General features: G+C 43.4%; 2 protein-coding genes across 17 annotated transcripts; one reads left to right on the top strand and one right to left on the bottom strand.

Moving 5' to 3' along the window:
* Nucleotides 1–4662: 4662 nt before the first annotated feature.
* On the bottom strand, nucleotides 4663–18731 carry Znf146 (zinc finger protein 146). 13 transcript variants are annotated; one of them, XR_006638059.1, is made up of 5 exons: nucleotides 18616–18731; nucleotides 13588–13730; nucleotides 12293–12465; nucleotides 7746–7822; nucleotides 6999–7631 (listed from the first exon to the last, which is right to left on the bottom strand). XR_006638059.1 is itself a non-coding variant. In XM_045153831.1 (4 exons), the coding sequence occupies exon 4, from the start codon at nucleotides 7001–7003 to the stop codon at nucleotides 6125–6127; it is 879 nt and encodes a 292-aa protein (XP_045009766.1). In that variant the 5' UTR covers nucleotides 7004–7631; nucleotides 7746–7822; nucleotides 12293–12375; nucleotides 18616–18730; the 3' UTR covers nucleotides 4663–6124. The 13 variants fall into 13 exon arrangements, 10 of the variants coding, with proteins under 10 accessions (XP_045009766.1, XP_045009762.1, XP_045009765.1 ...); XR_006638061.1 differs by having other exon boundaries at nucleotides 12293–12375; XR_006638060.1 differs by lacking the exon at nucleotides 18616–18731 and adding an exon at nucleotides 18359–18443.
* On the top strand, nucleotides 18517–26319 carry Znf565 (zinc finger protein 565). Of its 4 annotated transcripts, none has more exons than XM_045153818.1 (5): nucleotides 18517–18646; nucleotides 20014–20087; nucleotides 20684–20810; nucleotides 22111–22206; nucleotides 24892–26319. In XM_045153818.1, the coding sequence occupies exons 2-5, from the start codon at nucleotides 20076–20078 to the stop codon at nucleotides 26145–26147; spliced, it is 1491 nt and encodes a 496-aa protein (XP_045009753.1). In that variant the 5' UTR covers nucleotides 18517–18646; nucleotides 20014–20075; the 3' UTR covers nucleotides 26148–26319. The 4 variants fall into 4 exon arrangements, with proteins under 4 accessions (XP_045009753.1, XP_045009752.1, XP_045009755.1 ...); XM_045153817.1 differs by lacking the exon at nucleotides 18517–18646 and adding an exon at nucleotides 18801–19068; XM_045153820.1 differs by lacking the exon at nucleotides 18517–18646 and adding an exon at nucleotides 19076–19093.
* The last annotated feature ends 1611 nt before the right edge of the window (nucleotides 26320–27930 follow it).

The raw sequence follows: 27930 nt of genomic DNA, 5'->3' as shown, positions 1-27930 counted from the left end.
ACATTTAAAGAAAACATCTCTTAAGCAGTCATTCAAACTGTGTAATTCCCACTGAATAGAAACCTCAAAAGCTGGACATGGCAGCACATGCCTATGGTGCCAACAACTGGGGGGCTGAAGCCAAGTTATATGGTAAGTCTTAGGGAGGGAGGGAAGAAATGAAGAAACCACACTAATTTTGACAGGTCTTTGTATTAGCTATAATTGAATCCTTACACAAAACCAAAAAATTCATGTTGGAAAACACTATAGATTTTATCACTTTAGTGATACTTTTAAATCATTGCTTATACCATCTTCGTGGGTAAGGCATTTGTCTGTGAAGCCAAAGGACCCAGGTTCAATTCCCCAGTGCCCACATAAGCAAGAGGCACAAGGTGGTGCATCCAACTGAAGTTCATTTGTAATAGCTATAGAATAGAATAGCCTGGCATGCCTATTCTAACGTTAAAAAAAAATTAAAGTCACAAGCTGGCACACACCTGTAATCCCAGCACGTGGGAGGCAGATAGGAGGATCACTGTGAGCCTGAGGCCACCCTGAGACTATATAGTGAAATCCAGATTAGCCTGAGCTAGAGCAAGACTGTATCTCAAAAAACCACACACACACCCAATTCAGGTCTGCTCTCAGATTCAGTATATTCTCCAGTCCCTTACAGCATGGTGAGTGCTGCACTCACACTTCAAATTGGCAAAAGCTCCTTGGAGTGCAGTGTACATGGCCGTTGCTGCTGGCAGAACTGTGTGGTAAAACCTTCCACCTAAGCAGCACTACCCACGTGAGCAAAACTGCTTCCACAGACAGATGTCAAGCACATCAATTTCATACACAGATCTTCTGCTAAGTGGGTTTTTTTTGTGTTTTGTTTGTTTGTTTGTTTGTTTTGGGTTTTTTTTTTTTTTTTTGGTTTTTTGAATTAGGGTCTCACTCTAGTCCAGGCTGAACTGGGAGTCACAATGTAGTCTCAGGGTGGCTTCAAACTTATGGCAATCCACCTCCCTCTGCCTCCCAAGTGCTGAGATTAGAGGCATGTGCCACCTTGCTCGGAGAAAGGTGTTTGTCTGTTTTGCCCTGAAATATTTTATATTGACAACATGGAGACTGAAAACATGATACCATGATTACATTTATTAAAGAAATAGAAATCTAGAAGGCTGAGGCTGGAAAATTGCCTTGCTGTGCGTTCAAGGTATCTTTAGGCTACATAGTAAATACCCAGGCCAGTTTGGGCAAAGAGCCCTGTCTCCAAAATCAAACAGAAAATTCTAGCAAAATGAAAGATGTCACCTACCAGGAATTATATTAACCAAAAGCATACTTGGAGCTGGCATAGTGGGGTACTTTTCATCCCAGCACATGGGAGGTATTGGAGGCTTGCTATGAGTTCAAGACAAACCTGAGACTACTTAGTAAATCCCAGATAAGCCTGACCTACAGCAAGATCCTAACTCAAAACAAATGAACAAGCCAAGCATGGTGATGTACACCTTTAATCCCAGTACTCAGGAAGGGGAGGTAAGTCACCATAAGTTCAAGACCACCCTGAGACTACATAGTGAATTCCAGGTCAGCCTGTGCTAGAGTAAGACCCTACCTTGAAACCTTGAAAAACAACAAAAAAACAAAACATTTAAAAAAAAAAAAAAGCATACTTGGTTGGCTCTCAGTCACATGGCTGTGGTATGTGAAGCTGTATGGGCAGTTCTCTTTAGTAATATTGTCATGATAAAGGCCTTGTATATGCTTCACAAGGCAACAGGAACTTTAGGAAACTTTAGTCAAGATAAACTGTCAAATGACTAAGAAAGAATATGTGGGAAACTTGTTCTGTAACTTCAGAGCTTCCATTATAAGTACTAATGGAGGGTGAAGAGGTGGCTTAGCTGTTAATGTGCTTGCCTGTGAACCCTAAGAACTCATGTTCAACTCTCCAGGTCCCACACAAGCCAGCACAGAGACGCAAATGCACAGGTTGCACATGCGCACAAGGTGGCACACTTGTCTGGAGTTTGATTGCAGTAGCTTGAGGACCTGGTGCCCCAATTCTCTCCCTCTCTTGCATTAAAATAAACAAACAAATACTAATGGAATAAGATCCTCACATTTTCCAAGAATCACAAATGAAAAAAAGTTAGATTGGCCACAATTCCCTTTTGGTCCACACATACACACCCATGTAAGTAAGGTCAGGGAAAATGAGAAAGCCCAGCTCAGTATAGTTATAGGAAATGGTTAGAATCAACCATGACCTCACAGATCTGTAGAGTCACATCATACACTATTAAGTGCTGCCAGGTAAGTCAAGTGCTGCACACATGGTGCTATGTGCATACATAAAACCACACCCAGCACATACAGTCACCAGCTCTCCATTTTCCCTTGTACAATGCCATTCAATCACAATCAGGTAGCATTCTAAGAACATACATTTACAAGCACCTGGCTGCATAACCAAGTCATCACCACAAAGGCACATAACAGACATGTAACCACAGCCAGACTACTAACTAGGTTCTCCCTAACTGTAGTCGAGCCCAAACTAAAGGAGTTACTGGAAACTCCAAAGTCCACTTGTCAGCAGTGAGGGACAGAGACACAGCTCCACACTGTCACCCTCAGCAGGCTGAGGAGTTCCCTTTGGAATCTCCACTCAGGCCAACCAAGAATCTGTGACCAGTATGAAGCAGAGCTGGAGTTTATTAAAGATATTTTAATATAGATTTATAGACACAAGGGTTAAGAGGCATTCAAAGTAAGACGCACCACAAGGTATGGGCAGTGGACCTCTTTGGGAGTTGCAGTTTTGTTTGTTTTGTTTTATATAGACTGTTTTTGAGGCAGAAGCTCCCTAGCTCAGGCCGACAAACTCACTCTGTAGCCCAGACTGGCTCTGAACTCATGGCAGTCTTCCTACCTCAACCTCCTGAGTGCTGGAATTAAAGGTACAAACCATCACACCCAGATTAAAAGAAACTTTAGTTGGGTGTGGTGGCCCATGCCTTTAATCCAGCACTTGGGATCATTATGAGTTCAACCACCTTGAGACTACACAGTGAATTCCAGGACAGCCTGGTCTAGAGAGAAAGCTTACCTCAACCTTTCTCCAAAACAATAGCAACAATAATAATGAAAAACTTTATTGTAGATTGTTTTTTCTCTAACAGTCACAGTGAAGTGTCAGTGGGGAAGGAATACAGAATCTTGAAAGGCTTTCAGAATTTCAATTTCAAGATAAACCTCCAGTCCTTTACTTCTATTCCCTTCATCAAATACTTGATGTTACAGGCTGGCTTGAGAAATGCAACCAATGGAACAACCTGCTAAAACCAGGAGCCATTATACATCTTTCTGGAAAGAATCCTAGAAAACTAGATTTACAGCTGGGAAGGAAAACAGGACTTAACCAAAAGTTAACTGTGCTGGAATTCCTTAAACTGAGCTGGCGAGAGGCTTCTTTCTATTCTCACATAGCCATAATCGTAATCTTCCAACTTTGTAGCTCCATGACACAGCAGCTAACTTGGAGAGCCAACAGTATGCTGCTGCATTTGAATGCTGAGGCAGTTAGGTCACGGGTGAGTATGGGAACGAAGCCAGCCAGGGTACATAGTGAGACCTTCTTTCAAACATGTCCCCCAAAACATGCTTGCAATCCCAGCATTCAGGGGCCTGTAGTTGAAGGAATGTGCCAATGGCACATGCCTTTATTCCCAGCACTCAAAATGCTGAGGTAGGAGGATCATGAGTTCAAGACCATCCTGGGGTTCCAGAGAGCGTACCAGGTAAGCCTAGGCTACAGCAAGATCCTTCATATTTGGAAGGAAGATTTACAAGGTTCATATAAAGAGTTCATGAACATTCCTACAAACAGGCTAAGAAAAGATGTAGAGTTGTAGATTTTGAAATCAACCTCAGGTGCTACATGCTAGCATTCAGTGCTGATAAAAACCTTAATAAGCTGGGCATGGTGGTGCACGCCTTTAATCCTAGCACTCAGGAGGCAGAGGCAGATCACCATGAATTCGAGGCCACCCTGAGACTAGTTAATTCCAGGTCAGCCTGAACCAGATTGAGACCCTACCTTGAAAAAAGGGCTGGAGAGATGTCTTAGCGGTTAAACGTATGCCTGTGAAGCCTAAGGACCTCGGTTTGAGGCTCGATTCCCCAGGACCCACATCAATCAGATGCTCAAGGGGGTGCACACATCTGGGATTCGTTTGCAGTGGCTGGAGGCCCTGGCATGCCCATTCTTTCTCTCTCTGCCTTTCTCGCTCTGTCTGTTGCTCTCAAATAAGTAAATTAAAAAAATGAACAAAAAACCTAAAAAATAAATAAAAACCTAAATAATATTCAGTATCAAGTTATACTGTAATGCATGAAATTTTAAATATCATCAGGAAGACCTATAACAGGGCTGAGCCACCCATCCTATCTTCACCTCAGGAAAAGAAACAAAGTAGTTAGGTGTATGAAAGAAATAAGAGTGCCAGGCTTGGTGGCACACATCTTTAATCCCAGCCCTGGAGGTGCTGGGGGTAGTGTGCAATGTAGGAGGATCTTCAAGGCCAGCCCAAGACTACATAATGAATCCAGGTCAGTCTGGGGTAGAGCAAGAACCTACCTCAAAACAACAAAAAATAGGAGTATGAAATGAAATCATGTCTTTACAAATATCCTCATTTAATTTAAGCTCAAATATCTTGGAAATTTTTAGAATTATAAGAACAGAAACAATATAGTACACACCATAATATCTTAAGATAAAGTTGAAAGATTTGGAGTATTCAGTCATTTTTAATTTTAACAAAATAGATAATTTCATATTACATTGAGTGCCAAGTCTATCCACTCATTGTTGATAAAGTTTTAGAAATATTTTCTATAAAATTGCAGTATTTGACTGAGAACTACACCATTATAACATTTCTAAAGGTCCCGAGTCCCCAACATTACCCCCATTATTTTGATAAACTTGAAAAATACAGAAAAGTACAAAAAATAAGACAAGATATCCATATACCACAACTGAGAATTAGCCAGTATCTTTATATATTTACTTGCAGTCTTTATGAGAAATGGATGTTTATATAAAAAGCTGAAGTCCCCTTCCCGCCCACCTCCCTCATTTATTCCACTCCCTTCTCCAATCTTCACAGGCCACCATTGAAAGGAGTTTGGTCTGTATCCTTCTGACTCATCTCAAAAACATTTACATACATATGTGTATCCATTACCAATATAAAGTACAGTTAGATGAAGAGAAATTAAATTTTACAGAAAGTCACTGTACTATATTCTGCAACTTGAGTCTCCTTCCCCATCATTTCTAGTAGCTTTCTACATGTTGATCTCACTGGTTGCATTTTTACAGATATATGCATAGAATTCCACCTTACAAATTTTCCATTCTGTTCCTGCCAGGAATTTCAGTTCTTCTCAAATATTTGGCTACTCTAGATCAAGCCACTGTAAATTTCCTGGTATCTAATTCCTGAGCTCATAAGAACTGCTAAGTACTTTTAAATGGTTCAAAGAATGTTTCCTTGCTCCCAAGGTCATGATTATACCATTTTCATATTGTTTTCATTCTCCATAGAGTGTAATTTTTAGTTCAAGGTGTATACTTTCCTCCTCAGAACAAGTTTATTTCCAAACATTGTCTTGGTATTCCCTCCTGATGTCTTTGCTCACATATTCTAAATTGTAGTAAATGCATAGGTCACATTCTGGAATCTCTCAATTCTCTTGAATCAATAAAAGTTTGATATTTGTTGGTGGTCATATATTTGTCTCTTAAAACAAGTTACTTCCTACAAGGGTAAAGCTCTCCAGATCTATGCTGGAAGCAATTAACAGCTATTGTCTGATCCTGATTTGAGAGGAAGCATGTGTCAGAATTTTCACATGGGTTTTTCGGTTTGCTGTGGGTTTTTCTCGTTGGTCACATGCTTGTAATCACACAAATATCTTTATCTTCACTATATACTCTGCTACCCATGACTTTTAGCATTTGTTAAAGTTCACCTAATTTGTGGTATTTTGTCTCAGAATGACTGAATGATCCACTGTGAGGTATAAATTATTAATGAACACTTCCCCATAGTAAACATTTTTAAGTTTTTTAATGAGTATGGATTTTCTGGTGTCTAATATGGTGTGACTTCTGGCTGAAAGCCTTCCCACACTCACTGCACTGGTAAGGCTTCTTACCTGTATGTATTCTCAAATGCAGTGCAAGGGTGGAGAACTGAGAAAACGCTTTCCCACATTCATTACAACCGTAGGGCTTCTCACCTGTATGGCTCCTCACATGCACTGTGAGAGATGAACTCTGAGAAAAGGCTTTGCCGCATACATTGCATTCATAAGGTTTATCACCTGAATGAATTCTCACATGCACAATAAGTGATGTTCGTTGAGAAAAGGCTTTTCCACATTCATTACATTCATAGGGTTTCTCACCAGTGTGAATGTTTTGATGCTTTATGAGGTACTTCTTCTGGCCAAAAGCTGTTCCACATTCATTACATTTAAAGGGTTTCTCTCCAATATGAATTTTCTCATGCTCAGTTAGGTTTGATTTGCCACTGAAGGTTTTTCCGCACTCCTTACATATGAAAGGTTTCTCACCTGTGTGAGTTCTCTGATGCCTAATGAGGTTGGACTTCTGAATGAAAGCTTTACCACAATCTTTGCATTCAAAAGGTTTCTCTCCAGTGTGAATTTTCTGATGGGTAAGCAGGTTTTCCTTCTGGCTAAAGCATTTTCCACAATCACTGCATTCAAAAAGCTTCTCTCCAGTATGAGTGTTCTGATGCTTAATCACATATTGCTTTTGGCTAAAGGCTTTTCCACATTCATTACATTCAAAGGGTTTCTCTCTATTATGAAAATGCTCATGTTCTGTGAGATTTGATTTGTGGCTGAAGATTTTCCCACATACTTTACAGGCAAAGGGGTTTCCCCCACTGTAAATTCTCTGCTGACTGAGGTGTGACATCTGAATGGACGTTTTTCCACATTCACAAGGTTAGTCTCCAATATGAAATATTTGAGAAATAAGGATTTCCTCTGAGCTGAGGATATTTCCACATTCTTAAGTTCTAAGGCTTCTGTGTCTGACCTCTCACTCAAATGCAGGGTTTGAATGATTACGTAACTATATCAGTGCAAACTTTTCTAGTAGGTTTTCTATTATTCAATATTCTTTGCCACATACACCTGGTTTCTCTCCAGAGTAAGCTTTCAGATGCTCTGAGATCTGTCATCTAGCAACAGGCTTTTCAACATTCCTCAGGAGCACTGGGCTTCTCAGCATGACTTCTATGTTCAGTGAGAGGAGACATGTGAGAAAATTTTTCCCCACATTTGATAGGTTCATAAGCTTTTTCTCCAATGGGAGTACTCTGCTATCAGATAGAGTGTACACTTTTTGAAAAAGGAAGGTACTCCCACCCTGTTTCTTATTTCAGGAGTAAGCTATGGCAGAGGGTTTTCAAACTAATAAAACTGATGATTTTTTTCCTCAATCAACTTCTTTCCTGCTTACATGCAAACTGTATTTCAAGCTCAAAGCTTCAAAAAGGTTTTTCCCTTTCAAGAAATGAAGTTTGTTCTGAGGAGTGTGGCTGCGGAGGAGGGAAGAAAAAGTATATACAATTTTAAAAAGAAAGCAAGGAACAGGAGAGAGAAGAAAAGAAATTTAAGTGTGAACAGAGCAAAGATTATTCCAATTTTCTTACATTCAATACTCTTTTCCTTGTTTGGTAACCTTCCAGATCTTGATATCACTTGATGTACTCATTTTCTCAAGCTTCTTCTAGAACAGATCACAAACAATACAAAGAATAGTCAATTGTAAAATTCCCCACTATAAGCATAAAAATTGAATTTTGAGGCCAGGCATGGTGGCATATACTTGTAATCCTCAGCATTCTGGAAACAGGTAGGCAGATCATCATGGGCTCAAGGCCAGCCTGAGATACACAAAATTCATTTTTGGGAATACAGCATAGAACTTGATATTCAGCATCAAAACACTAAGTAACGGCTGGCGAGATGGCTTAGCAGTTAAGGCATTTGCCTGCAAAGCCAAAGTACCCACATAAGCCAGATGCACAAGGTGGCGCATGTGTCTGGAGTTCATTTGCAACGGCTAATGTCCCTGGCACACCTATTCCCTCCCCCTCTTTCTCAAATAAATAATAGTTTAAAAAAAAAAATGAAGGCTCTGACCACCTGGGAACTGCCACTTAGGTATGAGATTTTCCTTCTGCTGGGCCTGGCTGAGCCAAGGAGAGAGCACCCCTTACTGTCCACATGGGCTCCTTACTTAGCCCCTCCAGCTTCCCACACAGCAGGAGCTCTTTGAATTTTCTTTTCTCTCTTTTCCATGGTTTTCCAAGGTCCCCTACATTAGATCTCTAGCCATATGGGTGTCATTCTCTGGCTCTGTACTCCCTCAATACATAATTTAACTTTTTAAAATTAAGTAAATAAACTTGACATTACATAAGCTTCTTCTTTCTTTGACTTCAAGACTTTATTGTAAAGTTAAGAGAGGGGGGGCTGGAGAGATGGCTTAGCTGTTAAGCGCTTGCCTATGAAGCCTAAAGACCCCGGTTCGAGGCTCAGTTCCCCAGGTCCCACGTTAGCCAGATGCACAAGGGGGCGCATGTGTCTGGAGTTCTTTTGCAGAGGCTGGAAGCCCTGGCGCGCCCATTCTCTCTCTCTCCCTCTGTCTTTTTCTCTTTGTCTTTCACTCTCAAATAAATAAATTAATTAAAAAAATATATTTACAAAACAGAGGGAGAAGGGGAAAAGGTAGAGAGGAAGATGAAGATAGAGCAGGGGATAGAAATGTAAGGTCTAAGTGGGGTCAGAGGAGAACAAGAGTGGGGAGAAGGAGTAATCAAAACTAAGAATGAGAGCCAGGCATGGTAGCACACACCTTTAATCCCAGCACTTGGGAGGCAGAGGTAGGAATCTTGCCATGAGTTCGAGGCCACCCTGAGACTACATAGTGAACTCCAGGTCAGCCTGGGCTAGTGTGATACCCTACCTCGGAAAACAAAACAACAACAAAATAATAATAATAATGGTAAAGTAAATAAGGGCTGGAGAGAACTCTTAGCTGTTAAGGCATCTGCCTACCAAGCCAAGGATACAGGTTTGATTCCACAAGACCCAAGTAAGAGAGATGCACAAGGTAGCACATACATTTGGACTTTTCCGGTGGCTGGAGGCCTAGTGGGCCAATTCTCTGTCTATGTGCCTCTTTTTCCTTTCTCTGTGTAAATTCTCTGCTGACTGAGGTGTGACATCTGAATGGAATACAGGCAGCACAGATTTCTAAGTCATTAACTTAAGAAAAGACATATGTGAAGATGGAAGAGAAGGAGGTAAAGAAGTTTGTTACCCATGATAAAGGAAGTAGTTAAGGCCAACATGAAGTATGACTAAATATAAAATGTAACAGGCATTCTACTACTGAAAGAATGAAACAAAGTGGGAAATAAGTGTGGGATGGCATGTAAAGTGTAAGTCTATGTGGCTGAGGCAATTAAACATGCTTGCTTATACTTAAAGCCAGATACACAAGTAGTACATGCATCTGGAGTTCATTTGCAGTGTTTAAAAGGTCCCCTATGGCCGGAGAGATGGCTTAGCTGTTAAAGCACTTGCCTGCAAAGCCAAAGGACCCAGGTTCATCTCCCAGGACCCATGTAAGCCAGATGCACAAGGGTGTGCACACTTCTGGAGTTTGTTTGCAGAGGCTGGAGGTCCTAGCGTGCCCATTCTCTCCTTGTACCTGCCTATTTCTCTATCTCTCTCTCTCAAATAAATATGTTAAAAGGCCCTCTAACATAACACACCCAAACTCTCTCTCCTAAATAGGTAAATAATATTTTGAAAGAATGAAACAAAGTAGGAAAAAAGTGTGAAATGGCATGTGACCTATGAAAGACAAGGCATGGGGAAAGGAGCTGTTACCAAAGGGCACATAAAACTCACGTAAGACTGAAGAGAACAATCCTAGTAAGAGGTAGAATGAGTACAGCATGGCAGTTCACACCTTTAATTCCAGCACTCAGAAAGCTGAGGGAAGGAGGACTGCCATGAGTTCAAGGGTAGCCTGGCTACAAAGTGAGTTCAATGTACCCTGGGATATAATGAGACCCCACCTCAAAAAAGGGGGGGAGAGCCACGTGTGGTGGTGCACACCTTTAATCCCAGCACTCAGGAGAGGCAGAGGTAGGAGGATCTCTGTGAGTTCAAGGACACCCTGAGAATACAGAGTGAATTCCAGGTGAGCTTGGGCTAGAGTGAGAACCTACCTCGAAAAACCAAAAAAAAAAAAAAAAAAAAAAGGGCGGGGGAGAGGTTGAAGAGATGGCTTAGCAGTTAAGTGCTTGCCTGTGAAGCCTAAGGACCCCAGTTCGAGGCTGAATTCCCCAGGATCCATGTAAGCCAGATGCACAAGGGAGTGCATACGCTGGAGTTTGTGTGCAGTGGCTGGAGGCCCTGCAGCACCCATTCTCATTCTCTCTCTGCCTCTTTTTCTTTGACTGTCACTCTCAAATAAATAAATAAAAATAAACAACAACAAAAAAAAGAGGACTAGGGAGATCAGCAGTCAAGTGCAATTCCTACACAAGCATGAGGGCCTGAGAGGATCTGAAATAGCCTATGAATCTCTGAATCTCCACAAACACCTGGGTATGGCCACACACAACTATCACCACAGTCAGGCAAAAGGTATTGCTTGCTGGGTGTGGAGGCACACATCTTTAATTACAGCCCTCAGGAGGCACAGGTAGGAGGATCGCCATGAGTTTGAGGCCAACCTGAGACTACACAGTGAATTCCTGGTCAGCCTGGGCTAGAGTGAAACCCTACCTCAAAAAAAAAGGAATTGCTCAAGCTCATAAAAACCAGCCAGCTCAGCCAGGCATGGCAGCATATGCCTTCAATCCCAGCAGAGGTAGGAGGACTGCAGGAGCTCAAAGCCACCCTGAGACTACACAGTGAATTCCAGGTTAGTCTGAGCTACAGTGAAACCCTACTTCATAGGAAAAAGGGAAAAAAAAAAAAAAAAAAAAGCAAGCTCCAGTATTGGTAAGACTCCTGCTCAGTAAGAATGGGCAGATGGAGCTGGGGAGACGGCTCAGTGGTTAAAGGTGCTTGCTTGCCAAGCTTGTTCATCCAGCTTCAATTCCCCAGCACCCATGTAAAGCAAGATGCACAACGTCTCATGTTCATCTGGAGTTTGTTTGCAGTGACAAGAGGCCCTGGTGTACCTATTATCTGTTCCCTCCCTCTCTTCCTCTCCCCCAAATAAATAAATAGTATTATCACAGTAAAGGGGACTAGAGAGATGGCTTAGTGGTTAAAGCACTCGCTATGAAGCCTATGGATCCAGATTCAATTCCAGTACCCACACAGGCCAGATGCACATAGTGGCACATGTGTCTGTAGTTCATTTGCAGTGGCTAGAGGCTCACGCTCTCTAGTAAAAAATTTAGAAAAAAATTACAATAATAAATTGGAGGGGGCGCTACAGAAATAGCTTAGCATCTAAGGACCCAGGTTTAATTCTCCAGAACCCATATAAGCCAGATGTATATGGTGGCACATATATCTGGAGTTCATTTGTAGCTAAAGGCCCCTGGAATGCCTATTCTCTTTCTCCCTCTCTCTGAAAAATACAAAATAAAAATAGCCACTATAATTGAACTACAGGCTCATGTGCCACCTTGTGCATCTGGCTTACGTGGGTCCTGGGGAATAGAACCTGAGTTCTTAGGCTTCATAGAAAAGTGCCTTAACAGCTGGGCGTGGTGGAACACGCCTTTAATCCCAGCACTTGGGAGGCAGAGGTAGGAGGATCCCTGTGAGTTCAAGGCCACCCTGAGACTCCTTAGTGAATTCCAGGTCAGCTTGGGCTAGAATGAAACCCTACCTCAAAAAACAAAAACAAAAAAAAGTGCTTTAACCACTAAGCCATCTCTCCAGCCTAATTTTTTTTTTTTTTAAACAAACAGGAAGAAGAGTGACACTTGAAAATTAGCTCTGGCCACTGCAGGTAAGCACCCTTGCACAGTTAAGCACATGGGACGCAGATAATACATACATTAACCACATACACACACCACCACCACACCATTACACCCACGTTACTACAAGCAAAACCAAAAAGAAAGAAGGAAAAGATATAAATGCCCTCAAGCACATTTGAAAGGATTCGACATTTATGAAACAACTATGCATTTTGCTGTCATTCACTCACCCAGACAGGATTCCTTTTCACTTCTTTCTCCACCTTCCACACTGTCTTCTGGCTTCAATAAAACGTCACATGCAGTTTGGTCTCTATGGAAATGACACAGCACTGGAATATTAGTGCTGGGATCAAAGCACCACCCTCAGGATGTATACACAGGAAAGCACAAGGAAGCAGCCCTGTGAAACAAACAAAATAGTGGAATATCCTTCTGCTTCATTCCCCAAAGCACACAGATATGGGTTTTATGGATCTTCAATTGCAAAGTGATTCTTGGCCAACTCAAACTTCCTTGTATCCAGAAATGGAGGAATTTTCCAAATTTGACTTCCATGGGAAACTTTTTCATTCTTTGCCTGACTGGTTCATACTGTTCTCTAGTACTAGTCTTAGGGTCCTAAGTGGACTTAATTGCCACATGTATTCAACACTCAGAAAGACTACAGCAACAAAAATCCATGAAAACTAAGCTACATGGCTAGCATGATTACACACACCTTAAACCCAAGAGAGATTCAGGCAGGAGGACTACCTAGAGTTTGAGGCCAGCCCGAGCAAAAGCCAGAAAAGACTAGCAAGGCTGTCTCAAAAAAAAAAAAAAAACAAACAGCTATATGGGTACAAAGTTTTCAATATTTAGGGAGTTATTCTTTCTGATAGTGTTCAGGGATAAAGACTGAAGTTTTTATATTTATCTTGTTTGCTTGCAATGCTGAGCAAAACAATCTTATGAATATACACTCATCCATTTGTTCACACATTTTTCTGCATATGCATGTGTGTATGTGTGTGTGTGCAGACAGATGTGTTTGTATTTTATGGAGGCCAAAGGAAAATTTGGGGTGTGCTCCTCTTTTTGCTCATCAGCTTGTTTCTCTAACAGTCTTACTGAATCCGGAGCTGCTGTTTCTTCTGTCACACTGGCTGTCCAGTGAGCCAGCTATTCTCTGATCTTCATTCCCCACATGTAGAACATGGGTTACAGGTGTGTGTGGCCACTCCCAGCTATGTATGTGGGAGTTGAGGAATCAAACTCAGGGCAAAGCACTCTTACACGATGAGTCATCTCCCCTAGTTCTCAAAAAGAACAATTAGCCGGATGTGGTGCACACCTTTAATCCCAACACTTCTGAGGCTGAGGTAGGAGGATTATCATGAGTTTGAGGCTAGAGTTGGCTACAAAATAAGCTCCAGGTCAGCCTAGGCTAGAGTGAAAACATGCCTCAACACTTCCCCCAAAAAAAAGGAAAATTAAAAAAAGTTAAGGGCTAGGGAGATGTCTCAGGCAATAAAGCACTTACTGGGCAAGAATGAGGACCTAGGCTGAGACCCTCAGCATCCAGAATGCTGGACATGGTGCCATAAACCCAGTGCTTTGGAGGGGGAGATGGGATTTGTAGAGAAAGCCAGCTCAATCAAAGAGGTGCAGGTTCAGTAAGAGATCCTGTCAATAAATGAGAGTGACAGAGGTTACTTCAACCTCTGGCCTACACACACACACGCAAACACATACCACACAGAAAATTAAAATGTCAGTTTTCTACCATAAACAATATGAGCTGCTGTATAATTTCAGAGAAAGGTACTTCTTGAAGACAATAATGAAGCGACAGGACTGAGACAATAGTACCATTTTACCTCTGATCAAGTACTCAGTAATACAGGTCTGTTTTAACAACTTCACATTAACTATGGAACTGTGTAACTGTTAAGATAGCTAACCAGGCATTGGCATACTTGAAGGTCATTGAGGATGGACTCTTCTCCCTCATGATCAACTTTGGACCCTACGTTCAGTTTCCAGGAAACACACTGAGTTTAAGAAAGAAAAAATAGGAACCGGACCCAGCTATAGCGCTCCTAGGCATATATCCAAAGGACTCATCTCATTTCCTTTGAAGTACATGCTCAACCATGTTTATTGCTGCTCAATTTATAATAGCTGGGAAATGGAACCAGCCTAGATGTCCCTCAACAGATGAGTGGATAATGAAGATGTGGTACATTTATACAATGGAGTTCTACTCAGCGGTAAAGAAAAATGAAGTTATGAAATTTGCAGAAAAATGGATGGATCTGGAAAGTATTATAACCCAGGCCCAGAAAGCCAAGCGCCACATGTTCTCTCTCATATGTGGATCCTAGCTACAGATGACTGGGCTTCTGCGTGAGAATGAAAATACTTAGTAGCAGAGGCCAGTAAGTTGAAAAGGAGACATAAAGGGTGGAGAAAGGAAGGGAGGAGGATACTTAATAGGTTGATATTGTATATATGTAATTACAATGATTGTAATGGGGAGGTAATATGATGGAGAATGGAATTTCAAACGGGAAAGTGTGGGGGTGGGGAGGGAGGGAATTACCATGGGATATATTTTATAATCATGGAAAATGTTAATAAAAATTAAAAAAAAAAAAATAGGAACCGGGCATGGTGACCCACACCTTTAATCCCAGCACTCAGGAGGCAGAGGTAGAAGGATCACTGAGAGAGTTCAAGGCCACCCTGAGACTATATAATGAATTCCAGGTCAGCCTGAGCTAGAGTGAGATTCTACCTCAGAAAACCAAAAAATAAGAAGGAAAAAATAGGGACTGGGGACATGGCTCACTGGGTAAAATGCTTTCCACAAAAGCACAAGAATCATGCCTGCAAAGCCTAAGGACCCAGGTTCGATTCTCCAGGTCCCACATAAGCCAGAAGCACATGGTGGTATGTTGCGTATCTGGAGTTTGTTTGCAGTGGCTGGAGGCCCTGGTACACCCATTCTCTCTCGCTCTCTCTCTCTCTCCCCCTCTCTGTCTCTAGTAAATAAATAAATAAAAATATTTTTAAAAAAGGCACAAGGATCTAAGTTCAGATCCCTAGAGCCCGCAGAAAATGCTGGGTGTGGTGTGCACTTATGATCTAGCACCTCAGAGGCAAAGACAGTATCCCCAGGGCTTACTGGCTGGCTGGTCTATCTGAATGGGTGAGCACGAGGGTCAATGCACACCATTAATCCCAGCACTAGGGAGGCAAAGGTAAGAGGGATGCCATGAGTTCGAGGCCACCCTGGGATTACATAGTGAACTCTAGATCAGCTAGGCTAGAATAAAACGTTACCTCAAAAAAGAAAAAAAAAAAAAAAAAGCTCAGATCACTTGGGAACTTCCAGCTGTGGGTGAGGTTTTTCCCTTGGCTGGGCCTGGGTTGGCTCCGTCCAGGCTCAGCCCTGGCCCAGTAGGGAGGGGCTCAGCCTAGGCCCCAGTCCTTTCTCTCCACATGGGCTCATTATCCCCTCCAGTTTCCCACATGGCAGGAGCTCCTTGAACTTTACTTTTCTCTTTTCTTCCCACGCTTTTTTCCCCAGGCCCTCCACATGGGATCTCTAGCCACATGGGTGCTTTTCCTTGGCTCTACTTTCCTCAATAAACATAGTAATTAAAAAAAAAAAACTGCTAATTTGTTAGGATCACATTAAATCAATAAATTTAAATTTGCACATTTCTTTATGCAACAGCATTTGTTTCTTCACATCTTCCATTTTGCCCTTAATAGTATTTTAAAGTTCCAATACGTTTGGAGATTTTTTAAATTCACTCTCCAAAATTTTATCTCATCACTGTTATTTTTACTTATTTTTGCATGTGTGCATGTGTGTTTGTGAGAAAGAGTGCACATGCGCTAGAGTATGGAACTTCTCACTGCTGCAAATGAACTCCAGAAACAGAGAAAGCAAAAGTGCTACGGTATGGGACTTCTCCTTGCTGCAAATGAACTCAAGACACATTAAGCCATTTTGTGTAACAGGCTTTAAGTGAGTTGCGTAATCAAACCCAGGCTGTCATGCTTTGCAAAGAAGCACCTTTAAACACTGAACCATCCTCCAGTCCTCACCATGGCTATTTTAGGTAATTGTATTCTTATCTCCTAAGTGGAAGCTGTTTGTTAAGTTTGAAGGCCACTAGTTTGTCTTAATTAAGAAATTAGTTTTTGGGCTGGAGAGATGGCTTAGCGGTTAAGCGCTTGCCTGTGAAGCCTAAGGACCCTGGTTCGAGGCTCGGTTCCCCAGGTCCCATGTTAGCCAGATGCACAAGGGGGCGCACACGTCTGGAGTTCGTTTGCAGAGGCTGGAAACCCTGGCGCGCCCATTCTCTCTCTCCCTCTATCTTTCTTTCTCTCTCTGTCTGTCGCTCTCAAATAAATAAATAAAAATTAAAAAAAAAAGAAATTAGTTTTTATTTAAAGCTATGTGAAAGTTGTCTTACAAAAAGAGATGACACAAAAACCACCCTTCACCGAAGTTTTCTCCATGTACAAAATTCATTCAACCTAGGAACACCAGACACATGAAGGAATTTTGACATTTATGATCTAATCTGCACCACATTGCAAAAACCAAGTTTTCTTCAAAAAATGAGGAACTGTGCCTTAACCTGGACTTTGACTCCCTAATCTTGGACTTTCAGAAGAATGACTCTGAGAAATGAATTGTGAACTTGCCTGGTATTAGGCCATTTGCTTGCAGCAAGCATCCCCTCCTTACAAATTTGCTTTGGGGGCTGGAGAGATAGCTTACCGGTTAAAGCGCTTGCTTGTGGCGCCTAAGGACCCAGGTTTAATCGTTCAGTACCCACGTAAGACAGAAGCACATGGTGGCACATGTGTGTGGAGTTCTTTGCTTTCTCTCTATCTGTCTCTCTCCTCAATAAGTAAAAATAAAATATTTAATTTAAAAAACGAAAGAAAAAAATGGGCTGGGGAAATGACTCAGCAATTAAGGTGTTTGCCAGCAATGCCTAAGGACCCAGTTTCCCCCAGGACTCAAGTAAGCCAGATACACTGGGTGCATGCGTCTGGAATTCGTTTGCAGTGGCTGGAGGCTGTGGCTCGCCCATTCTCTCTCTTTCTGCCTCTTCCTCTCTCTCTCAAGTAAAGAAATTAAATATTAAAGAAAAAAGAAAAATTGCTTTCGAGTACTGTTTTTTTTTAATTTTTTTTTTTAAATTTTATTTGAGAGACAGACAGAGAGAAAGACAGATAGAGGAAGAGAGAGAATGGGCGCGCCAGGGCTTCCAACGAACTGCAAACGAACTCCAGACGCGGGCGCCCTCTTGTGCATCTGGCTAACGTGGGACCTGGGGAACCAAGCCTCGAACCGGGGTCCTTAGGCTTCACAGGCAAGCGCTTAACCACTAAGCCATCTCTCCAGCCCTGTTTTTTTTTTTTTTTGTTTGTTTGTTTTTAAAGAGAAATCTCCCAGCACTTGAGAGGCAGAGGTAGGAGAATCGACATAAATTCGACGCTACCCTGAGACTATATAGTGAATTCTAGGTCAGCCTGGGCTAGAGCAAAACCCTACCGCGAAAAAAAAAAAGAAAGAGAAATCATGATAGTAAGTATTCTACACCTAGACAAAAGGAACTTCGTTTTTATGTAAATATCTAAAAAGTCGGGCTGGAGGGCTTGGTGGTTAAGGCGCTTGCCTGCGAAGCCTAAGGACCCAGATTCCACTCTCCAGGTACCACGTAATCCAGATGCACGTGGTGGCGCATGAATCAGGTGGAGGTCGTTTACAAACGAACACCAAATAAACTCTCAAATAAGTAGAAATGAAATCTAAAAAAAAAATCTTTATGAAGGGATGCTTCAGTGCTCACAAAATTCACCTGTCTCTTGTATAAAATTCTCTATTCATTAAAAATAATTCACTACTTAGCTTCTTGCCCTTCCCGGTCGTCAAAGAAAGCGGATGCTGCAGAACGACGACCCCGTTACAACCCTCAGCACTTCCGCCACGGCGAGTGCGGCGCGGACGCCTCCCCCGCCCCCGCGCGCGCCGGTCTCCCGTCGCGTAACCCCACACCCCAGGGTCACGTTCGCGCGGCGGCCCGCGGCGGCTCCGAGTCTGCGGCCGGGCTCCGGGTCACCACCGGGCGCGAACCTCCTCCGAGGCCCTCGCCTCCGCCCCTCGCGCCGACCCGAAGCGAGCGAGCGCGCCCGCTCCCCACGCCGCGCCACGCCCGGGACCTCGGAACCCACCCGTGCCACCTTCCCGGCCCGACAGAACCGAGAAGCCCAGATCCCACCTCCTACTTGGGCGCCACGTGGACCCAAGGCCGCACTGACCCGCGGACAAAGACCAAAATGTCCACCCGGGTGCGCGGCGCCTGCGCGCTGCGAAAGCGAGCGGGTGCTCCCAGAAGCCTCCGCGACGCGGCCCAGCTGTCTCCCTCCCCTCCCCCCACACGGCGGCACTTCGCTCGCTTTTCTTGCTGTCTCCCCACGTCGTTGTCCCGGCCGCTTCTTCGGCGAAGGTGGCGGTTCTTCCGACAGAAGCTCGTACCTTGAATCGGTGGAACGGCTGGAGTAGGGAGGTGGGTGGGGTTCCCTCATTTGTACCTGACTCAAAAAGGATCAGGATCAGACGGGTCAGGACGCCATCTTGCCCGTGGCTGGTGGAGCTCTGGACTACATTTCCCGGCGTGCACAGCGGCCGACGTCGCGTCTCTGAGTTCGTTCGCTCGGCCGCGACGCGGACCTGATCTGGGGGCGGCAGAAGGAGAGGGTCTGGGGAAGTTCGGGTTGGGGATCGGGCGTGTCCCCTAGCTAGAAGCTGAGCGCGCCAGAGCCGGCCGCGGCTGCGCTGCTCTGACCGCTTTGTGGTGGTGGTGGTTTTATTTTTTAGTATTTCTATTTATTTGCAAGCAGAGAGAGAAGAAAGAATGCGCGCTCCAGGGCCTCCAGCCGCTGCAAACAAACTCCAGATGCATGAGCCACCTTGTGCATCTGGCTTTATGTAGGTCCTGGGGAATTGAAGTTGGGTGAGCCATCTCTCCAGCCCTATGACTGGTTTTGATGGTGCCTATGAGGGCGAGGAAGCTGCCGCATCACCTTCTCCCCGGTGGTTTCGTGTACACGGGTGTGATGCTGTGCGTTGCTGTGACTGCGGTGGCACCGCGTGTCTCTTGTGTCTGTGTGCCTTCTTCGAGCGGGAGTCTCTGGGTTACGTGACCCTACAGCCGAGTGTGGTACTATCTGCAGTCACTTTGTGCCTGTGGCTCTGCAGTGACACTGACTGCTTAGGTCCCTTGCAGGGGACGAGAAAAGAGAAAGAAAAAAGGTGGCCGTGGACAGTGTGTCATGATGCTGTTGTACGTGGGCATGGACTGTTTTTGCTAATGTGTGACTGTGCCTTCAAGGGCAATGTTTAATTCTTACCGAGTAGCATAGAGTGCACGTGAGTTTTTTGTGCCCTTATGTGTGATTGTGACTGTATAGGGCATATTGGGATGTTAAGTGTGGACAGCCTGTGCCTGTCTGTAACTGTCTCACAGTGGTGAACAAATTTTGTGACTGTGCAGTGTGTGTGGAGATGTCTGACTGTGTGGTTGTATCCTTAGGGTTAGGGTTTTGCAGGCAAGTGCCTAAACCACTCAGCCATGGCTCCAACCTCCCCCCCCCCCTTTTTTTTAACCTGGGTTCTTGGAAATCATACTCAGGTCCTTACGCTTACAAGGCAAGAGCCTTACTTATTGAACTAACACACCGATCCATGAAGAGAGCAAGTGAGCGGGCGAGAGAGAGTGAGTGTGTGTGTGTGTGTGTGAATATTTTGAGATACTGTGTCACCCAGACTGGCCTTGAGCGCATGATAAATGCTGAAATTGAACTTGTCTGTTTGGGAAAGCTGAGACATGCTTAGTTTATAAAAGACTTATCCTTTTTTTTTTTTTTTTTTTAGGGTTGCACTTGTACAAAAGGAGAATCTAGAGAAATAGAGCAAGTCACATAGTTCTGAACACCATGGCCCATCAGGTAAATTTAAATTTTCTTACATCTTTGAAATAATCTGCTTTCTTCCAGTCCTATAAACAGCTGTGTTCTTTATGCTGAAACACCTCCCTAACTTCCTCTCAGTGATCAAGTCCCTCAGTGGCCCTCTTTGGCATCACTGTTCACGTGGGTTTGTATGACCTCTTAGAGAGCACCAGTGGAACAGAAATGCATTCTCCTGAGAGAACAGTGAAAGCATCCTTTATCATGTGAGTTTGAAGCCAGTCTGAAACTACATAGTGAATTCCAGGTCAGCAGGACAGCCTGGGCTGGAGCAGGACCCTACCTTAAAGAAACTAAAAGATGCAAGGGAGGCCTTGGAGTATTGGTAGGGCTTGCCCAGTGGGTGTGAGGCCCTGGTTAGATTTCCCACACTGCAAAAAAAAAAAAAAATAGAATACATAGAAAAGAATATATAAAACTTAAATAGGCAGGATACTATTGATAATGTAGAAGAATGGATTCTTGGGCATCATTAAGCTATTCTCTGTACTTTTATATATCTTCAATTTTTTCCCATAACCAAAAGTGAAAAAAGTTCTTTAATTCACTGTTAATACCTGAGTTTATTGTTTCAGGGACTGGTGACATTCAGAGATGTGACCATAGAGTTCTCTGAGGAAGAATGGATGTGCCTGAAACCTGCCCAGAGAGACTTATACAAGGATGTGACTTTGGAGAACTTCAGTCACTTGATCTCACTGGGTAAGACTGATGTAGCACCCAAGGCGATAGGAGATGAGGCACCCAGGACTGAAACAGTCAGAGTTGGCTGTCTGCATCAGCAGCCTAATGTGTTGAAGAAAGAAATCTGTGCTGCCAGAGATGTTGAAAACTTTGAAGGGTGTAACCAGCAAGCAGGGATGATATCTACCTCTGTATCTCCCAAAGGAGAGTGGGTTAGAACTAAGAAATGCCTCACACTCTTCTTCCTCTGGCCTGTAGCCTGATGACACTTTCCACCTGCCAAGCCCAGTAAGAAAGCACAGAGCCAGGGTGATACCCTTATAGGCAAGCAGGCTGAGACATAGAGCTGACACTGCAGAAAAGATTGAAGGGGAAGAAGAGGGTAAATGGGTTATAATCAGCAGTTATCTACTCCAGTAATTCACAACTAGTTTTCTGAAATTTCTTACTGGGGAGGAAGGCAAGATACTGGGAATTGAACCTGGAGCCTCACACATGCTAGGCAAGTGTTAAACCACTGAGCTACATACTCAATCCAAGAAATTTCTCGAACCATCTACCTTCTGAGTAATAGCGCACTGTGCTAGGCAAGTGCACCACCAGCACAGACTCAACCCAAGAAATTTCTGATTTCCTTATTGTGGATTTCTAAGACAGCTAATAAGTTTGTGAATGAATTTCTGTTCTCCATTCCCAAGAAAATTATATTGGGCTTTGTGAATTGGAAAGTAAGTCTATTGAAGCACCTTTACCTTCCTGTTCTTTGGACAGTCTTCATACATTCCAGTTTACAGTCATCTTGACTCTGGAACACCTGTAATCCTAGCACTTCCAAGGTGTTGCTACAGGGTTCCCAACAAAGAGGCTGGAGTCTGAGTCTACAATCTTTAATCGTATATGTGGGCATGGGCCCGGTGGATTCAAATTCATAGGCTGAGCCCCAAGTGTCAGAGGCTCTTCCTGTTATAACCTCTGTTGACTCCTCTGTATATTTCAGTCCCTTTTGTCTCCCCTACATGGCAGTGTACTACCAGGTTGCTATGTACATATTCCAAACTATAGGGCACAGTCCAGGTCCAAGATTACTTACTGCATGCTCGGGTTACTACATCCCTTTGTTAAGGAGGACCCTTACCACAGTGGAAGCAGGAAACTAAGGAGTTCAGGGTCATTCTCTAGATCCAGCTATATAACGAGTTTAAGGCAGCCTGGGATATAAATAAAATATAATAACCTCCTTGATTCCTTGGTGGACCACAGAACAAGGTTTGGGTTTTGTAACAGTATTATAATGCCCCATTTCTTTTCCTGTAAACAGGACTTGTCTTTTCTAAGCCTAGTGTCATCTTGTTACTGGAGCAAGGGAAAGAGCCCTGGATTGTTGCAAATTATGTGACAAGATCATGGTACCCAGGTGAGTGAGGGCCTGGACTACACTGAGACCCTACCTTGAAAGATAAGTAAATAAAGTCTTTAGGAAGGATTGTTGACTGGAGAGATGGCTTAGTGGTTAAGGTAGTTGCCAGCAAAGCCAAAGGATCCCGGTTTGATTCCCTAGGACCCATGTAAGCTAGATGCACAAGATGGCACATGTGTCTGGAGTTTGTTTGCAGTGGCTGGAGGCCCTGGTGTACCCATTCTCTATCTCTCTCCTTGCAAATAAATAAGTAAAAATAAAAAGGATTGTCCTGTCAAACATGGTGGCACACGCCTTTAATCTCAGCACACTTGGGTAACAGATAGGAGGATTGCTGTGAGTGCGAGGCCAGCCTGAGACTACTTAGTGAATTCCAAGTCAGCCTGGGCTAGAGTGAGACCCTACCTTAAAAAAAAAAATTGTCCAGGACTAAAGAGGTTTCTCAGCTGTCAGGTGTGCTTCCTGAGCAAGCATGAGGGTCTAAGGAGGACTGTCAGGTTCATATCTCCATATCCCATGTAAACAGCTGGGCATGATCACAAATGCTTGTAACTCCAGAACTGTAGGGAAGCAGAGACCTGTGGGAGCCCAACAAGTTCCAAAATTAGTTACAAAATAAAACAAAAAGAGAGAGAGAGACTCAAAATATAAGGCCAGGCAGAAAAGCAATAGTGAGAAACACTGATGTTCCACTTCAGGAGCCATAAGGACACATCACTTGCATATACCACACACATACACACACTGACACAGGTTCAATTCTCCAGGTCCCACATAAGCCAGATGCACAAGGTGACACATGCATCTGGAGTTTGATTGCAGTGGCTAGAGGCCCTGGCATGCCCATTCTCTTTCTCTCTCTCTCTCTCTCCTTCTCTATGTGTGTCTCAATAAATAAGTAAATAATAAATCTTTAAAAAATTAAAAATTTAAATATATATATAAATAAAAATGATGTATTGGCAAGGAGGTGGAGAAGGAACAGTTCTATGTAGTTGGTAGACATGTAGAGTGAAAGAGTATGTAAGGAGCCTCCTCAAAATGTTACTGATAGAGTGGTACATGCCTGTGATACCAACACATGGGAGGTGAAGGCAGGGAAAAAAGTTCAAAGTCCTCAGCTACATAGAGAGTTCAAGGCTGGCCTGAGCTATATGAGACCCTCTCTCAACAGAACAAAGAAAACAAGAAAGAAAACTAGGGAAGAAAATAGATACATGCACACACTGTGGCCCTATCCCTTTTAATTTTCTTTTTCAAGGTAGGATCTCTCTCTAACCCAGGTTAACCTGGAACTCTGTAGCTCCAGGGTGGCCCTGAATTTATAGCTATTCTACCTCAACCTCTAAATGCTGGAATCAAAGGCATATGCACTGCCGGGCATGGTGGCGCATGCCTTTAATCCCAGCACTCGGAAGGCAGAGGTAGGAGGATTGCCATGAGTTCAAGGCCACCCTGAGACTCCATAGTGAATTCCAGGTCAGCCTGGGCTAGAGTGAGGCCCTACCTCGAAAAACAAAAAAACAACAACAACAAAAAAAGGCATATGCACTGTCAGGCTTCCCCAGAGATTTTGATTCAACTTAGGAGATGCATGCACATTTATATTAATAATGGACTTTCTGAGTGATTAAATATTAGAATTGAGAACCTGGGATGGAAAGGTGGCTCAGTGGTTAAAAGCAGTCCCTGCACAAGAAGGATAACTGGGTTCAAACCTCCAAAACCTAAGTGAAGCTGTATGCGTGACACCACTCCCCAGCATGCTGAGTGCAACGGCAGGAGAGTGCTGAAGCTTGCATACCAGTTAGGGTAGCATGTTCAGTGGCAAGACAACAAGAGAGACCTTATCTCAAGGTGGAAGGCAAGAATCTAAACTCCAAGGTTGTCCTTTGACTGTCACATGTATGCTGTGGCACACACATGACCATATATATATATACATATACATCATGCACACACAATTGAGATGCCGGAGCCTGCCAGCTGAAAGGGTTTGAGCCTGATGGGGAGTGAAAATTAAAGAAAGACAGGAGAAAGAATGAAAGCAAGGACTCCAGTCCAGGACTGAAGCAAGGTTTATTTCACAGCATTCCTTTTTATCTTCTTACAAACAGTTTTTCCATGGACAAAGATTCCATAAGCTTCACACAAGTTTCTATCAAAAACTCCTTCCTGTTACAGAGTTTTTGTACTTCAATCACTTCTCAGTACAAAAGACTATCAAGGCCAGCCAAATGGCTTCCAACACTGAATATACATAATCTTGCTTACATGTAGGTGCTAAAGTCTTGCTAATGTCTTGCTGCCAAACAGCTCCCGACAGAGAACCTCAGGTTTAATTCATGACCCATTCTGGCACCATATCTTTCCATATTTATACTTTGTTATGCTTTTATAAATTCCTCAGTATTTGAGACAAATAGCTTACTTTGGGGGGTGGCGGGCAGCAGGATCTCATAGCCCAGACTGACCTGGAACTCACCCTGTAGCCTAGGTTGGCCTCAAATTCAGCAATCCTCCTACTTTAGCCTCCCCAGTGCTGGGAAGTAAAGGTGTGTGCCATCATACCTGGATAGTTTATTTCTTATAATGAATATTTTAGTTTTGTCTTCACTATTTTACTGTGTAGTTTTTCATTGAAGAGAATAGCTTGAATTTACTTCTTTCTTTATTTTTCAGACTTGGGATCCAGCTGTAAGACATTTCCACAAAAAGATATTATTGAAGTAGAGTCATTTAAATGGGAGGCAGTGGAAAACCTTAACCACCATGATCCTGAAGGCTCCAGCTTTAGAGAGGACAGTGAATGTAGAGTCCAGTTTGAGGGACAGCACACCAGTCAGAAGTGCCATTTCAAGCAAGTGGAAATCACGTATGTGAACAAGGGTGACACGTGTTTCACCTTACATCATCAAAGAGGCACTAGCAAGAAAATGATCAAATGTAATAAGTCCAGAATTGCATTTAGCTATGGCTCACACTTTATTCAGCAGCAGAAAACTCTTACTGGAGAAGAACCCTTTGAATGTAAGGAGTGTGGGAAGGCCTTCAGTCCTACCTTGCACCTTGTTCAGCATCAGAGAACTCATGCAGGTGAGAAACCTCATGACTGTCAGGAATGTGGGAAGGCCTTTGGTCGTACTTCAGACCTTATTCTCCATCACAGACTTCACACTGTCAAACCCTATGCATGTAGAGAGTGTGGAAGAGCCTTTAGGCAACAGTCACAGCTCACTGTGCATCAAAGGACACATACAGGGGAAAAACCCTATGTATGTAAAGACTGTGGTAAGGCTTTCATTCGTGGCTCCCAGCTTACTGTCCATTGGAGAATTCATACAGGTGTTAGACCCTATCAGTGTAGAGAATGTGGGAAGGCCTTCAGACAGCATTCACAGCTTACAGTTCACCAGCGAATCCACACTGGGGAGAAGCCCTACAAATGTAAGGACTGTGGAAAGGGCTTTATCCACAGCTCAGAAGTTACTCGACATCAAAGAATTCATTCTGGGGAAAAACCCTATGAGTGTAAGGACTGTGGGAAGGCCTTCAGACAGCACGCACAGCTCAGACGACACCAGAGCGTTCATACAGGAGACAGGCCCTTTGAATGTAAGGACTGTGGGAAGACCTTTAGTCGTAGTTCATACCTTATTCAGCATCAAAGGATTCACACAGGTGACAAGCCATATGAATGCAAGGAATGTGGGAAAGCCTTTATCCGTGTTTCCCAACTGACTCATCATCATCGGACTCATTCTTACGAGAAACCCTACAAGTGCAGGGAATGTGGGATGGCTTTTATTCGAAGTTCACAGCTTACTGAGCATCAGAGAATTCATCCTGGGATCAAACCTTATGAATGTAGAGAATGTGGGCAGGCCTTCATCCTTGGTGCACAGCTCATTAACCACTACAGAATCCATACTAGCTAGATAGTCTCCTTCATCAGGGAGGTGGAGAAAGACTTTTTGTGGAGTTCACACCTGGTGTGGTCTCCCTTAGTGCAATGTAATTCATGTCAGGAAACCTTCATGTGTCACTTTTGTTACAGAACATCAGAGAATTCAAGAAAACTCAATAAATATGGGCATTCTTTTTGTCTTATTATTTGCTTATTAAGCATCAGCAAACCTGTGCTGAAAATAACAATATGAATGTAGAGAAGCCTTCTGTTGCCACTCAAAATATTTTAAATTTCTGAGAATTCCAAATAGACTATGACCTGAGTGAAATAATCTGTGGCCTAGCATAATGACATGGAGAATCACTTGAGCTCAGGAATTGGAAACTAGCCAGGTCAACAAAGCAAGATCTCCCATCAAAATAATAATGGCATGGTTGGACTGGTGGCACAGGCCTTTAATCCCATTATTTTCAAGGCAGAGGTAGAAGGATCACTTTGGGTTTGAGTCTGGCCTGGAACTACAGAGTGACTTCCAGATTAGCCCAGGCTAGAGTGAGACCCTACCTTGAAAATAAAATTGTGAATATCCAGGCATGGTGGCACACACCTTTAATCCTAGCACTCAGGAGACAGAAGTAGGAGGATTGCCGTGAGTTTGAGGCCACCTTGAGACTACATAGTGAATACCAGGTCAGCCTGGGCTATAGTGAGACACTACCTCAAAAAAAACATAAAAAAAATAAAGCTGGAGGTTGGGCATGGTGGTGCACGCCTTTAATCCCAGCACTCAGGAGGCAGAGGTAGGACCACCATGAGTTCAAAGGCACCCTGAGACTACAGAGTGAATTCCAGGTCAGCCTGGGCTAGAGTGAAACTCTACCTCAAAAAACCAAAAGAATAAAATAAGGTTGGGTGTGGTGGCACACATCTTTACTCCCAGCACTCAGAAGGCAGAAGCAGGAGGATTCCCCATGAGTTTTAGGCCTCCTTGAGACTACATAGTGAATTCCAGGTCAGCCTGGGCTAGTGTGAGACCCTACCTCAGAAAACCAAATTTAAATGAAAATTAAATAAAATAATAAAAGGCATGTGGAGCAATTGTTCCTGCCACAAGGTGGCAGTCAAGTGACACAAAGCTAGGTTCTGAGCTCTGGAAGAAGGCCTGAGGTCAGGTCCCATGCTGTCGTACACCTTCAGTAACTTGGTTTGGTTTGGTTTTTGGTTTCTTGAGGCAGGGCCTTACTCTAGCTCAGGCTTACCTGGAATTCAGTCTGTAGTCTCAGGGTGGCCTTGAACTCATGCTGACCCTGCTACCTCTGCCTCCCGAATGCTGGAATTAAAGGCGTGTTGTTTTGTTTTAAAAAGTTACTCTTTTTAAAGTATATATACATTTATTTATTTGGGAGACAGAAAGAGGGAGAGAATGGGCATGCCAGGGCCTCCAGCCACTGTAAATGAATTCCAGATGCATGCGCCCCCTTGTGCATCTGATTTACGTGGTTCCTGGAGAGTTGAACCGAACCGGGATCCTTTGGCTTTGCAGGCAAATGCCTTAACTGCTAATTCATCCCTCCAGCCCATGAAGCACTTTTTACTGAGCCATCTCCCAGTCTCCAAGCTCTGTGAACTTTAACTCATAGTATTTTGTCACCTTTTTTGTTATAACAACTAAATCTTTCTGTTAATAGTACAAGGCAGCAGATCTCACATCTAGATGAACAAAAACAAATCCTCTATTAGCATAAAAACTCCTCTATGCTGAAGATGAGCCCAGGCTGATGAAACCATTCCTACCTAAGGCCTGAACAATG

The sequence above is a fragment of the Jaculus jaculus genome, chromosome 7 (genome assembly GCF_020740685.1).
Source record: "Jaculus jaculus isolate mJacJac1 chromosome 7, mJacJac1.mat.Y.cur, whole genome shotgun sequence".
Lineage (NCBI taxonomy): Eukaryota > Metazoa > Chordata > Mammalia > Rodentia > Dipodidae > Jaculus > Jaculus jaculus.
This window is presented reverse-complemented; position numbering and strand designations above follow the sequence as displayed.